Source organism: Bos taurus, chromosome 8, assembly GCF_002263795.3.
Source record: "Bos taurus isolate L1 Dominette 01449 registration number 42190680 breed Hereford chromosome 8, ARS-UCD2.0, whole genome shotgun sequence".
NCBI classification, from domain to species: domain Eukaryota; kingdom Metazoa; phylum Chordata; class Mammalia; order Artiodactyla; family Bovidae; genus Bos; species Bos taurus.
In genome coordinates this window covers 75,490,177-75,504,082 of record NC_037335.1, presented here as the reverse complement: position 1 = coordinate 75,504,082, position 13,906 = coordinate 75,490,177, and the positions used below count along the sequence as shown (strand labels likewise).

At 42.3% G+C, this 13,906-nt stretch overlaps 1 protein-coding gene across 2 annotated transcripts in view; it reads left to right on the top strand.

Annotated features, from left to right (window-relative positions):
• The window catches only part of DCAF12 (DDB1 and CUL4 associated factor 12), a 40,235-nt gene extending 27,911 nt beyond the window's left edge, over positions 1-12,324 (top strand). For both annotated transcript variants that reach the window (XM_024995746.1, NM_001167896.2), the window contains exons 5-9: positions 5,190-5,383; positions 6,336-6,401; positions 7,642-7,804; positions 9,543-9,721; positions 10,229-12,324. In XM_024995746.1, coding sequence (XP_024851514.1) covers positions 5,190-5,383; positions 6,336-6,401; positions 7,642-7,804; positions 9,543-9,721; positions 10,229-10,387 — 761 coding nt within the window. In that variant the 3' untranslated portion in view covers positions 10,388-12,324. The remainder of the gene's footprint in view (positions 1-5,189; positions 5,384-6,335; positions 6,402-7,641; positions 7,805-9,542; positions 9,722-10,228) is intronic.
• The last annotated feature ends 1,582 nt before the right edge of the window (positions 12,325-13,906 follow it).

Genomic DNA, 13,906 nt, shown 5'->3' with positions numbered 1-13,906 from the left:
ACAAACTACTGTATATAAAATTAAAAAGTATAAAGGATATACTGTATAGCACAGGGTATTATGCTCAGTATCTTATAATAACCTATAATGGAATATAATCTGCAAAAAATACTGAGTCATTTTGTTATGTACCTAAATCAGTTATATTTCAATTTAAAAAGAAGAAAGAATATTGACTCTGAGAGAAAGATATCCTATGGTCTTGGATTAGAGGAATTAATGATGTTAAAATACCTGTATTTCCCTAAGCAATCTGCAGATTTAATGCAGTCCTTACCAAATACCCATGACATTTTTCATCAAACTAGAGCAGTCCTAAAATTAATATGGAACCACAAAAGACCCCAAATTGCTAGAGCAATTTTTTTTTTAATTCTGTTTGTTTGCTCGCTTGCTTTTGGCTGCTTTGGGTCTTCGTTGCTATACACAGGCTTTTCTGGTTGCAGTGTGCAGGCTTCCCGCTGTGGTGGCTTTTCTTTTGTGGAGCATGGGCTCTAGGCACTTGGGCTCAGTAGTTGTGGCTCTTGGGCTCCAGGGGACAGGCTCAGTAGTTGTAGCACATGGGTGTAGTTGCTCCACAACATGTGAAATCTTCCTGGACCAGGGATCAATGCAGGTGGATTCTCATCCACTGTACCACCAGGGCAGTCCTGCCAGAGCAATCTTGAGATGAAAAAGAACAAAGCTAGAGATAGCATGCCCCCTGACTTCAGACTAAACTACAAAGCTGTGGTCACTGAAACAGTATGGTACTGGCACAAAAAGACACTCAGATCAATGGGACAGAACAAAGAAGTAAACTGGTCAGTAAATCTGTGGCAAAGCATATACAATGGAGAAAAATCAGTCTTTTTAATGAGAAGTGCTGGGAAAAATGGACAGCTATATGTAAAAGAATGAAATTATTGATAGAACATTTTTCACACCAATATAATAAACTAAACTCAAAATGGATTAAAGACCTAAATGTAAGACTGGAAACCATGAAACTCCTAGAAAACATAGGCAGAACAATCTTTAATATAAATCATAGCAATGTCTTATTTGATCTCCTGAGGCAAAGGAAACAGCAAAAAAAGACAGCCTATGGAATGGGAGAAAATGTTTGCAAATGATATCACCAATAAAGATTAATATCTAAAGCATATAAACAGCTCGTACAACTCTATGAAAAAATAAACACCCCAGTTAAAAATTGGTCAGGGGATGTCCCTGGTGGTGCAGTGGGTAAGAATCCACCTGCCAATGCAGGGAATACAGGTTCAATCCCCGGTCGGGGAACTAAGATCCCACAGGCTGAGGAGCAACTAAGCCCACGTGCTCCAGAGCCCCACAACTGGAAATGCCTGCACCACGATGAACAGGGCCACACGAGGCAGTGAAAAGCCCATGTGCCACAACCGAGACCCAAAGCAGCCAAAATAAAATTAATAAAATAGGTAGCTGTGGAATTCCCTGGCAGTCCAGTGGTTAAGACTCTGCACTTTCACTGCCAAGAGTGCAAGTTCAGTTCCTGGGCAGGGAACTAAAATCCCACAAGCTACATCTGAAAAGCTAAAACAGGTAGCAACAAGGACCTATTATATAGCACAGGGAACTCTGCTCAATATATTGTAATAACCTAAATGGGAAAAGAATTTGAAAAAGAATAGATATGTATATATATAACTGAATCACTTTGCTGTACACTTGAAAGTAACACAATACTGTTAATCAACTATATTCCAATGTAAAGTAAAAATGAAAAAAAGCAGAAGATGTGGTATATATACACAATGGACTATTAGTCAGCTATTAAAAAAGAATGAAATTCTACCATTTTCAACAACATGGATGGACCTGAAGGGTATTATGCTTAGTGAAATAAGTCAGTGAAGGACAAAAACTCATCACTGGAATGTGGACTTCAAAAATAAAATGAATGTATAAAAACAAAACAAACAGTTTCACAGAAAAAGAGAATAAACTAGTGGCTATCAGTGGGGGTAGGGGGGCAAGATAGAAGTATGGAATTAAGTACGAACTACTATGTATAAAATAAGCAACAGGGATATATTTACAGCCGAGGAAATATGGCTATTATTTTATAATGACCTTAAATGGAGTATAATCTATAAAAATATTGAATCACTGTGCTGTACACCTGAAACATAGAATATTGTAAGTCACCTAATACTAATAGTAAAAAATTAAAATCTAGGGACTTCCCTGGTGGTCTGGTGGTTAAGACTTCCAATGCAGGGGGCACTGGTTTAATCCTTAACTGGGGAAGAGCCCATATGCTTCATGGAGCGGCCAGAAAAAAAAGAAAGATTAAAATCTAAATGCGCTATTCACATCTTCTATTGAGACTTTAATTATGATAATATAGACCATACCTTCCTTATAAACTGTAGAATAAATAAAAACTCTACATACACAACAGAAACCCATCAATGTTCCTAATATATAATTTTGCCATCTAAATTGAGGAAATACAGCTTTGTACAAATAATAATCTTCAAATGCTGTGTTCTCCAAATTGTTGCATATTGAAAGAAGCTTGTGTTTCAGTTTCCTGGTCATCCAACTAAGTTGGTACACCTCCCTACCCTAATGATAGAGATGCCCTGTGACAGCTGTGTGCAGGATACACAACACCACATACAGTTGTGGAAGCTAAAGAGTAAAATCACAGTATACATTTTAAAACTATAATACGTGCAGAGACAATAAGCCTAATTTGGAGGAGTGATATATATAAAGATTGAGAAACTGCCTCAAATTTTTGCAGTAAGCAGCTCAGTTGCAAATATTAATAGCTCCAACATTCAGCTGTGCAGGAGAGCAGGGGCTAGATTTTTGGGGAGGAACTTCCCTGGCGGTTCAGTGGTTGAGACTCCATGTTTCGGCTGCAGAGGGCTTGGGTTTGATCCTTGGTTGGCATCCTAAGATCCCATAATCTGCACAGTGCAGGAAAAAAAAAAAAAAGCTGTTGAATTTTCAGTTATGCTTCATTTACATCCAAATCAAGAATTTCATACTCTGAGAGGTCACATCAGCAAGAAAGTTCAGATAGTTTTAAGTCAGTGTAGATGTCTTATTTAATTGGGTATAAACAAGGTTCTATTATTTACCAAAAAAAATGTTTGATGTACCATTAGCATTAAAATAGGTTTTGCTGCATTAAAAAAAAGAATATTGGCTCTGATAATAAAGACGTGAATTTGAATCCTGGTCCTACCGCTTATTAGCATAGAGGACAAGTTACTTAAGCCTTTTTAAGACTTGGGTTTAAACATGGGTAATGATTGTACATACTTTAAAGGGTCATTGGGAAGATCAAATATTATAGTGTTTAGTGGCTGCCATAGTGAAAATGCTCCATACTTGTTAACCAGTGTTAATGTTCACATTTGATGAACATCAACCCCTTGATGATGAACATTCCCCTCAGATTCAGGGTATTCAAACTCATCATCTCCCTCCCAGGACCACACTTCTCCTTACCATTGACATATTGGTAAATGTTCCTGCCTTCTACCTAGGCACACAGCCAGGGAACTAATTCTGTTCATTCTCCATAGATTACCAAGCCCTGTTGATATGATTTTCTAAAATATCTCTTAGACCCATCAATTTATTTTCTGTCTTCCCTGGGTGCTCGTCATCTATCTTTTGAATTATCCCAATGACCTTCTGTATTTTCTCTCTGATTCTAGTCTTATCTCCTCTAATCTCATCTTCATGTTGCTGCCAGATTAGTTCTTTAAATAAATTTTTCCTTACTGCAAAAGTAACATATGTTTGTTATAAGAATTTTAAAAATTCAAATAAAAAAGGAAAGCATTACCCACACAATCTCTGCCTAGAGATAGCCACTGTTAACATTTTTAAATACATCTTGCTAGTCTTTTTTCAGTACATACTCCAGTTGTTAAAATGGGATCATTACTAGGTTAAAATAGGATCATTTAGAGGGATAGACAGATGTATGATATACCAAGCATAAGAAAACGTTGATGGTAGACTCTAGATGTAAGTATATAATTCATTGTAAAATTCTTTCAGCATTTCAGCGTGCTTGACATTTTTCATAATAAAGCTTGTGGTGTTTTATTTTTTTAACTTGCATTATAACTCTTACGTAGTTCTCTAGATATGCCCTTCTCTTGGTGTCCTTTTCTGGATTTCACACACATTGAACCCTCTGTTTTGAACCTGTCCACAGACCTTACGGTGCAAACAAATTGAGTGATATTTCTCCCATGTTAGATAGTTTTTACTGTGAAGTATTCAGGAGATTTAAAGTGTGGGAGGGGCACCTTCTGGTCTGAAAGGAATGTTGGCAAATACTGATACTGAAAGGAATTTGAAAATTTTTTTAATGGTTCTTGATATACTGTTTTATATCTATCCAATAGACCTGTTTTAAGTGCTTCATTATTATTTCCTAAGGAAAACAATTTATGTTATTAAGCATTCATCTTATGTAGAACAGTCATTCTTAATTCAGGGGTTGTGGTCCCTTTAAGGGGCCTAGGAACCTCCCCGAAGTTGAGTGTGCAGTGTAGATCTTTGGTGTATTTTTCCAGAGAAAGAAGTCTTTAACATTCCTAAGTCTGAAGAAGGGGTACTGGGACTCAGAAAATGTTAAGCACCACTGATCTAGAGTGGAAGTTGCCAGATCTTGTTGCCTAGTAGAAATCACCTGTGCATTCATGCCCTAGTAACCTGAGCATTTGGCTTGGAACATTACTGAGCTTTGTCAAATGTATTATGTTCTCTTTTGAAAAGTCTCACCAACCACATTACACTTAAAGGTTACATTTTGATACAACCACTTCCCTGGCAGGGCAGTGGTTAAGACTCTGCGCTTCCAATGCAGGGGGTGCAGATTCGATCCCTGGTTGGGGAACTAAGATCCCACAGGTTGTGGGACAGGCATGGTCAAAAAAATATACATATATATAATTATATATCAACTCCTGCACTTCAGTTGAGTCATCCTGTCAGTGTAGCTGTTAAAATGCATACTGCTGTCCGTTTTGGTTTGGGCCGCTGGCCACACTTCCGCACGTGTGAACATGGTGCACAGAGAACTAGGCTAAGAAAGTCCTTTTGAAAAAAAAAAAAGTCCTTTTGGCTTCTGTGGGACTGTCTCGTGGCCAGTTGGTATGTCTGATACCCATGGTTTCCTTGCCCGGCAGGCTCACGTGATGGTTCTATGGGACTCTGGGAGGTGACAGATGATGTGTTGACCAAAAGTGATGCAAGGCACAATGTGTCGCGAGTCCCTGTGTATTCTCACATCACTCACAAGGCCTTAAAGGACATCCCCAAGGAGGACACAAACCCTGACAACTGCAAGGTCCGGGCTCTGGCCTTCAACAACAAGAACAAGGTATGAGCTTGCCAGAGGTCCCTGAAGCCTATTCCCCTTGCTTCAGTTTCTTGGCTTATGTCTTGGAAGATGCGCTTCCCTTCTCTCTTCCCAAGTCAGAACTGCATAACTTGGTTCTGAGCCCAAGCGGCATCTCTTGAAGACTGAGGGATGCTCAGTAACAATCTCTGTCTGAGAAAGATTATAACTAAAATTACGAAACCTTCCCCTTGCAGTGAATATTCTCTGCATGGTTCACGTCTGTTAACCTCTCAGAGTTTCGCCAGGGGCATTCTGATCTGTCTCTCATCTGCACATGACCTTGCAGGTGCTCTGTTTTGGGTATGATTTTCCTACATGCAGTCACTTTCTTCTCTCTTGTATTCAGTTTCTTTTCATTCTTCACAGCCTCTTCTCAATGCTTCCATCAAGTCTAATCATCTGAGTCAGATCTCCTGAAACTGAACTATTAAGTAGACTGCTGGTTTGAAGACCCAGACCCATAAGAGAAGAAAGGCTTTTCCCAAAATTTGAGTCAGACCACAATTTGAGGGCTAGTTCCCTTAGCCTCCCATCTCTCATCCATATTTAGAAGTTAGGGGTAGACTTATCTCCTACCTTAGACCCTGTACTTACAGAAGCTCTCACACTGAGACTTACAAAACTGGCTTTCACGTGTGTGCTCTGTTCTAACAAACAGGATGTCATGTGTATGATTGTATGCTACTGGCTTTTTGAACCTTGAGTGTCTCCGTGCAAGCCTGGACTAGCTTCTTGGGTTCTCTCAAGAAGCAGCCTTGCTTTACTATGTTGTCCAGCTGCATTTCATAGGGTGAGAATGAGGGGCTGATAATCCCTGGCACCATCATGGGATCCAAGTGAGGGAATGGAGGACCGCATCCTGCAGGTATTCTCCTGCTTACTGTTGTATGTTAGTTGCTGTGTATATGACCTGTTTTCATTGCTTTTGCAGGAATTGGGAGCAGTATCGCTGGATGGCTACTTTCATCTCTGGAAGACTGAAAATACCCTATCTAAGGTGTGCTGAACAGGACTTAGTAGTTTCACCTTCAAGTTAAAATACTGTCATCTCTGAATTTTTCATTCTTATCTAAAACATGAATTCTTGAAGTGTCTGGACATGTGACCACATGGTACATGAACTTCTGAGTCTAGCCTGCCTCTCTCGAAAATCTTTTAGAGGAGTCAGTGGGGTGATGCTTTCACACTGTTCACACTGCAAGGGCCTGCTGAGACTCCTTTAGCTCGCAGTCCTCCATTCCACAATGCCTTTCAGTATTTGCTTATGGATTATGGACTATTTGCAGCATTGTCAGGGCAGGCAAACCTAAATGTTAGGAGTTGTTGACAAAAGTCAATTAAGAGAAGTCATCTCCAAAATAATCATGTAAGGTATGTGTATTGGTTGCTTAGTCGTTTCCCAACTCTTTGCAACCCCATGGGCTGTAGCCTGCCAGGCTTCTCTGTCCATGGAATTCTCCAGACAAGAACACTGGAGTAGGTTACCATTTCTTTCTCTAATGCAAGGTATGAATTTACAATATTTGCAAGCAGCTTTTGCCTAAAGCTAAACGTACCTGTGAATCCTTTGCTCTATTCTTGTCCCAGAGGCCTTTGAGACTTATTCCTTCTTTGATGGAATCTCTTTCAAGAGGAAGCAGAGCTCTAGGAATTACTGATTCCTTCATGTCGCAGGAGGCTTTATGCTCCACCACCCTTGCTGGGTGCCTCAACTTCAGTGGGCTCTGAAGATTGGCTAAATGATAAGGATCCAGGGTCAGTGCTGATTGGGCTGCCTGGGTTGAGCAGAGCCACGAGTGTGCTTTCTGTAGTGTAAGCTACCACACAGTGGGGTATTTAGGCTGCAGGTAGCCAAAAACAAGGTCTCCTACCTGAAGATCAGTGAGAAGGTTGAGCTCTTCCTGGCAGAGAAAACAGATGGGCCCGTGGCTTTAGTGCCCTGGAGTTATCCCTGGAAACAGCCTGTGGTTTTTGGCCTTTCTCTCTGCTTCTCATTATTTAATTCCAGCTTGACCTTTTCCTCTAACCAGTCCTCTTCAGTACCTAGATCTCGTTTATTATCACCACTCTTTGTTTCTCTAACATGCCTCGGGATGGAGCAATACGTGTCTTTTGATCTCTGACTTTGCATATCTTGTGTATGAGGAAAGCCCACAGAGGTGGGCAGCAAAGAACAGCGCCCTTCTGTATACTCTCTAGTATTATCGTGGTTACCTTTCTCCTCTCTCTGTTTTCAGCTCCTCTCCACCAAACTGCCATATTGCCGTGAAAATGTGTGCCTGGCCTATGGTAATGAATGGTCAGTCTATGCAGTGGGCTCCCAAGCTCACGTCTCTTTCTTGGATCCGCGGCAGCCATCATACAACGTCAAGTCTGTCTGCTCCAGGGAGCGAGGCAGTGGTAAGAGCCCTGTGTGCCCCTCAGGCTTACAGCTACATTGCCATTGGTTTTTGACCTTCTGTTTCTATATTGGTTTCCAGACAAGTACAGAGATTTTTATGAAGGTGTTTGGTGACACAGAGGGGAGCTGGAATGCCTGCGTGGCAGCCAAGCTTCAAACACTTTAGACAAATGTGTGGTCACAGAAGGCTTTGATGGAAACCAACCATCAGGATATTGGTGGTTTCCGTACTCCCTCACATCACCCTACTCTCTTTCCTGTGTTAGTTTTTTTGTTGGAACTCTGCCTGAACTAGAAAATTCATTTTATGCTAAGGGATGATGCAGTAGACTGAGGGGGATTTTACAGAGGGCTATGAGGAAACTTTTGGGGGTAATAATGATTATTTTCATTGTGGTGATGGTGTTGTGGATATATACATATGTTAAAACTTCACATTGTGTACTTTGAATATTTGCAGTGCATTGTATATAGATTGTAAATCAGTAAAGATAAAGAAGATATTTAGTTCTGACCACTGGATGAACTAGACTTCAAAACCGCACCATCACCACCACCACCAATCTTTAATAGCATATTCTGTCAGAGGGCACCCTCATCCTTTATTGAGGAATAAAAAGGCATGTTTGTACTGTACTTAAAGATTTCAGAATACTTTTGTCAGCCATCTCATTTCATCTTACCAAGAACCCTGTGAGAGGCAGTTTATACCCCATTTTATAGAGGAGGAGACTAGGACCCAGACTGGTTAAATAACTTGCCCAGCATCACACTAGTTGGTGGGGGAACAGCCCAGGGACCAGAATCCAGAGGATCCAATCTAACAAAGTGTGTTTTCTTCTTATCTCTCCTTTGTTCCCCTTCACTGCAGTTAAAAGGCACTGTGTGGATTACACTTTAGCTTCTTTCAAGTATTTATTTTCATGCAAATGTTGCAGATACGCCTTTGTTTTGGACTTGTTTGTTTTCAGTTATCTTTGAAATACTTAGATTTCAGAACTGAGAGAGTAACTGTGTGTAAGTAAGGGAAAGAGTAAATTGCCTTAGCAGGAATGATGTCTGCAGTGAAGAGATTTTGGTTACTGTTATAGGGGTGGCACTCAAACCTAATAAGATATTGATTTCACAAATACTAGTGAAACCTCTTCGCATCGCATGCTCTTATTTAATCCACAGATGCAGCAGATGTGTTTTCCCTGTGACCCAAAGGGATTAGGTGACTTGTCTTAAATTCACAAGTGAGAGACTGTGCACCATTGGGTCTTGAGTTCTAGGCTATTTGCCACTCTCCTAACACACTTAATACCAGATAAAGACCTCTTGCCGTGCCATGGTAGTGGTTTTAGGTCAAATACAAGAAAGTCCTTGTTAATGTAATGATTTATAAATACCCACATTACCCTCAGTTTCAGTGCGGGTTAGAAACATATAATGGAAAAGAGCTCAGAGTGATGAAGGATGCCTTGAGTGAGCCAAGGAGAGGCAAGAAGGTTCAGGGCAGATTTGCGGTCCTAGGCCACAAGCATCTCAGGCATCATCAGGCACTTCTCTGAGGCTTATGGGAAGGTTCCTGTTAATGTGCGGATGGCCAGTGTGGCATCACGGTGCCCTGGCTTGTGCATGAGCTGGGTCTGCCACAGGAAAGGTGATGTGGTATGTCGGGGTGGCACGTGAACTCAGTGCCAGAGAAATTCAGGCTCGCAGATCCGATCACCCTTTTACTTTTCTCTGTCTCAGGGATCCGGTCAGTGAGCTTCTATGAGCACATCATCACTGTGGGCACAGGGCAGGGCTCCCTGCTGTTCTATGACATCCGAGCTCAAAGGTTCCTGGAAGAGAAGCTCTCAGCTTGTTACGGGTCCAAGCCCAAACTCGCAGGAGAGAACCTGAAACTAACAACTGGCAAAGGCTGGCTGGTGAGTAAGCCCGGCCTCACATGGTTACTGGCCAGTGACAGAAAAGTTGTCTTTACATTCCCACCCCTACTAACACATCATAGTTTTTCACTAGTAAGAGGCAGGTAAAGACACTGTTCCGTGATTTTTGTTTTTGTGTCTGCACATCCATGGGAAAACTGAGGCCCAGAAGACACACCAGTTGACCCAGGATAACCCGCAGGTGATAACAGCCAGAAGGAGAAGGAGCCTCCCCCCTGAGACTGCCAGTGAATTATTAAAGCATTGGTTCCAGCAGTCCTGAGAAGACCTTAGGCTTGTGTAGCATTTCTTCATCCTACTTGGCTCCTCCCTAATGTCATTTGGAAAAATAGGGCCCCAAGTCAATGAGCACCAGTCTCCTGGGATCCAGTGATAGATAACAGGACCTTCTCCTTTCAAGGGGCCCAGAAAGCATCCTTGTCCCTTCTTTCGCCTTTTCTGCGCCCCTGGCAAGTGCTAACAGAGTCTCTTTTTTTTCCCCCATAGAATCATGATGAAACCTGGAGGAATTACTTTTCGGACATTGATTTCTTCCCCAATGCTGTTTACACCCACTGCTACGACTCGTCCGGAACGAAACTCTTCGTGGCAGGAGGTCCCCTCCCTTCAGGGCTCCACGGAAACTATGCTGGGCTCTGGAGTTAATGACAACCAACTCTCTCCCAAAATGCAGAGATTTACACTAACTTCCATCCTCAGTTTCCATTTCTTCTTTTGATTTTTTTCCAGTTGTGTGAGGCCCTCATATTTTAGTGGGAACACCGGAGTTTGCCTATGCTTTAAGCACTTGATAGGAAGAACCTCTGTTCAGAAATCTAAAGGACTTTTTGTTTTTTTGTTTCGTTTTTTGTTTGGTAAACAGAATTTAACTTTACTATCTTTTTTCTTTCTGGCTTCTCAACCAGACATTGTTAATTCCTGTTTGTATTTTTTCTTTAAGTGACACACACTCTCCCCACTCTGGGTTCCTTAGATTGACATAATTCATTCTCACCCTTCACTCTTGAGAGGTAGGGCTCCTTTATAATTATATAGTTGCTGTCCTAGACTTTCTGTGAAAGTTTGGGGGCTGTGTGTGTGTTGTATGTGTGGTGTGTGTGTGTGAGAGAGAACTTGTGTGCCTGCACGTACCGTGTGTCATTGAAGTTACCTGGAGTGAGGATTACTGTAATTAAAATATTTATAAAAGAAACAACTTTATTCACAGAGTCCAGCTTTGGGACTGGTCTTTATCTTGTTTTGTAAAGTCTAACAACACTGATTATAGGAAGTAAAAATAGAAAGGAAAACAAATCACCAGTAGGAAACCCTCTGAGTTTGATTGAAAGCTTTCTGGGACTCTGATGCCAGGACTCCAAAGTAATCCATCTCCCACCTGCCTCTCCCCTTCTGTGTGTCCCCTGGGGGAGGACATTTCTGTGTATGTGTCACTTCCACTTCAGTTTCCCATCTGGTCAAATCCATGGCCACTACCCCCAAAACATCAGAGTCTCAGTTCAAAATGCAGCTCTGGCAGTTGCAGAAGGTCTGGTGGGACTTGGTAAAAAGAATTTCCATCCCAACCTCCCTCCCCCTCCTCTCAGACAAGACCTGATATGGTTTCTCAGGGACCTGGAATGGGAGGCCTCAGGTCTGCTAAAATTGACATGCTTTGGTCCCTTTGGCTTTGAGGAGAAATGTCTTTGCCTTTCTTCTAATCTCCCCAGTAGGTTTTGCTTGTGTTTTCTAAAATGGGTTCAGTTCAGGAGGGTGGGGATGAGCAGGGGATTTATCTGTGTGTAGTGAGTGCCTCATGTGTGGAATGTGTGTTTTCTGAAGACATTGGAGCCGCTCTGTTGGCTCAGCCCTGGGATGGCGATGGGGTGGCCTACAGCCAGCAGCGTTGTGCATGTAAAAGCAGCAATGTGATCAGTGATTTGTTCCGCCCTTGAACTGTTTAGTCTGAGGTTTTTGAACTTGCAGGCAACTGACTGACCAGTTACTCCTTGTTTTTTTATGCATCATATTGCAGATAAGAGCTGTTCCCACCCCCGCATTCCTCCACCACTCGAAGCACATACTCTGTTTCTGGTAGCAGCCCATTCTGGGGGAAAGAAGTCATATTCCTGCACTGTAGTGTCCAAGTCGCTTTCCCAGTTGTCCCCCCTGCTCTGGGTGTAACTAAGGAGATTGAAAAAAAAAAAGAGTGTCTTCTTTTTGGTGATGGGTGCTGATAGGGAGGGGAGACAGCAAGTCCACCCTGGATAGTGTTGCAAGGCATACACCATAGGTTCTAGAATTCTCATCTTCTAACCTAGAGACATAGGTGCTATAAACAGGGAATTAAGCAAAATGCTGGATGCTACAGATCTTTTAATTGTCTTAATTTTTTTCTATTATTAAACTACAAGCTGTAGATTTCTTAGTTCTCACAGAACTCATTTTAAACCTACTTGTATAAAAAAATAATTTTAGAATGTTTTGTACTGTTGGCAGACCCTCTTCTGTGATGGGTAATGCATTTGGTTGTTTGAGGTTTTGTTTTTCAAAATGTAGCACTTGACTTTTTGCCAAGTAAAAATAAATAAATATTCCAGTGCAAAGTGGTTTGAGTATGTGTAACCAAGAGGCAGCAGGAAAAAGGTCCCAAGTGACTGGTTGGAAGGTCAGTTTGGGGTTCTCAGATTGCCTGAAGTAGAACACAGGAGTTCCCTCAAGGGTAAAGGTGGGTCAAGGGCAAACACAGAAACACTGATACCTGCTTGCTCCTGGTTCCCAACCCCGGCCCAGGAGCATTTGCTCTGGAGTCCAGTTGAGAGTAGGTATGCCTGGAGGAAGTGGTGTGGTGCTTGGAGAAAAGCACAGACTGACAGGGAGGGAGCATGCTAGTCCTTGCTCTGAGTGGCTGGATGAGCAAAGTGACCAGCTCCTCTTACATAAACCAGGGGTGGTGATGGGCCCCGTCTGCTTCAGTGGAGGGGCCCTGAGAATGACTGAAAGTGCCCCAGGAAACAGGCTTTCATTTTGTTGAAGCTGGAACCATAGATGCTCACTGTAAGAGGAGAAACCAGTGTCTTTAGTGAGTGATGTTCTTCCCAGCGGGCTGTCGCTGAGAGAAAGGTGGACTGCTGAACCCTACTACTCTCCTCACAGTCATCTCTGGAGGACCCATCAGGACTGGGCCACAGAGTCAGACAAGCTGGATACAGCTGCTGTTAGAGACTGCTTCAGAAGATGATTGGTACAAGCAACCACCTATTGATACATGATCAAAGGCTGCAAAGCAGGAAAGGGGAAGTGAAGGAGTTGAAGCAGTTGAAAGGGCTTCCCAGAGGAGAAGAGTTAAAGCATTTGGAAAGGGACTGACATTAGCCTTTCCCAGAATGAGATTTTTCAGAATCCCCAATCCTTGGAACAGTAATGGTTGTTTGCAAAATGTCCCATGTTCAGATTACTCGGGGGAAATGCAGATGAAAGCAAACACATGTTTCTTCACAACCTGAGGTTTGGGGTTACCATGGGACTCGTGCATGAGACATGCTCAGAAAAAGGTGACGGAGTGTGGGGAGGGCCTGGCCTAGACCTCTGGCCTCTGTGGAATCTTGGCCCTGCTCCCACTTTCCAGCCAGACTTTGCAGCAAGCTATGTATCACAGAAGGGCTTTGTGGATTTACGTGGGCCCTCCCATTCCTGCCAGCAGGCCTTACTCCCAGGCCATGAAAGAAAGTCCTTGTTCTTAGGCACATGCCTCATTCGAAATGGTCTACTGGCCCCTCCCATAATACTTCAGGTCCTTTTGCAGACGGCTTTGGAGTCTCATTTATGCTCCAGGTTCCCCCATCCCTGCCACTCCAAAAGTGGATTAGTATTAGTCTGGTCCATTAAGATAACAATGTTAAATTTATTAGTGTTCCTAATAAAGCTAAAGATTGCCAACCCAGGGCTCTCTGATCCCAAACATTTCCTAGACCAGGTACCCAGGAAAAGAAGTCAGGGTGTCAAGATCCTTGGTTTAGGATTGGGGGGTCAATCTTCTAAGATCCTACAATCCAAGTGTTTTTTTCCTTTCTTTTCAGTTGGCTAGTGTCTCACAGACAACAATGTTGTGGCACGGGGTATGAAGGGAAGAAAACAAATACTCCATGTTTCTTGCTTTTAGCCACATCTCATTTCATACTATTGTGC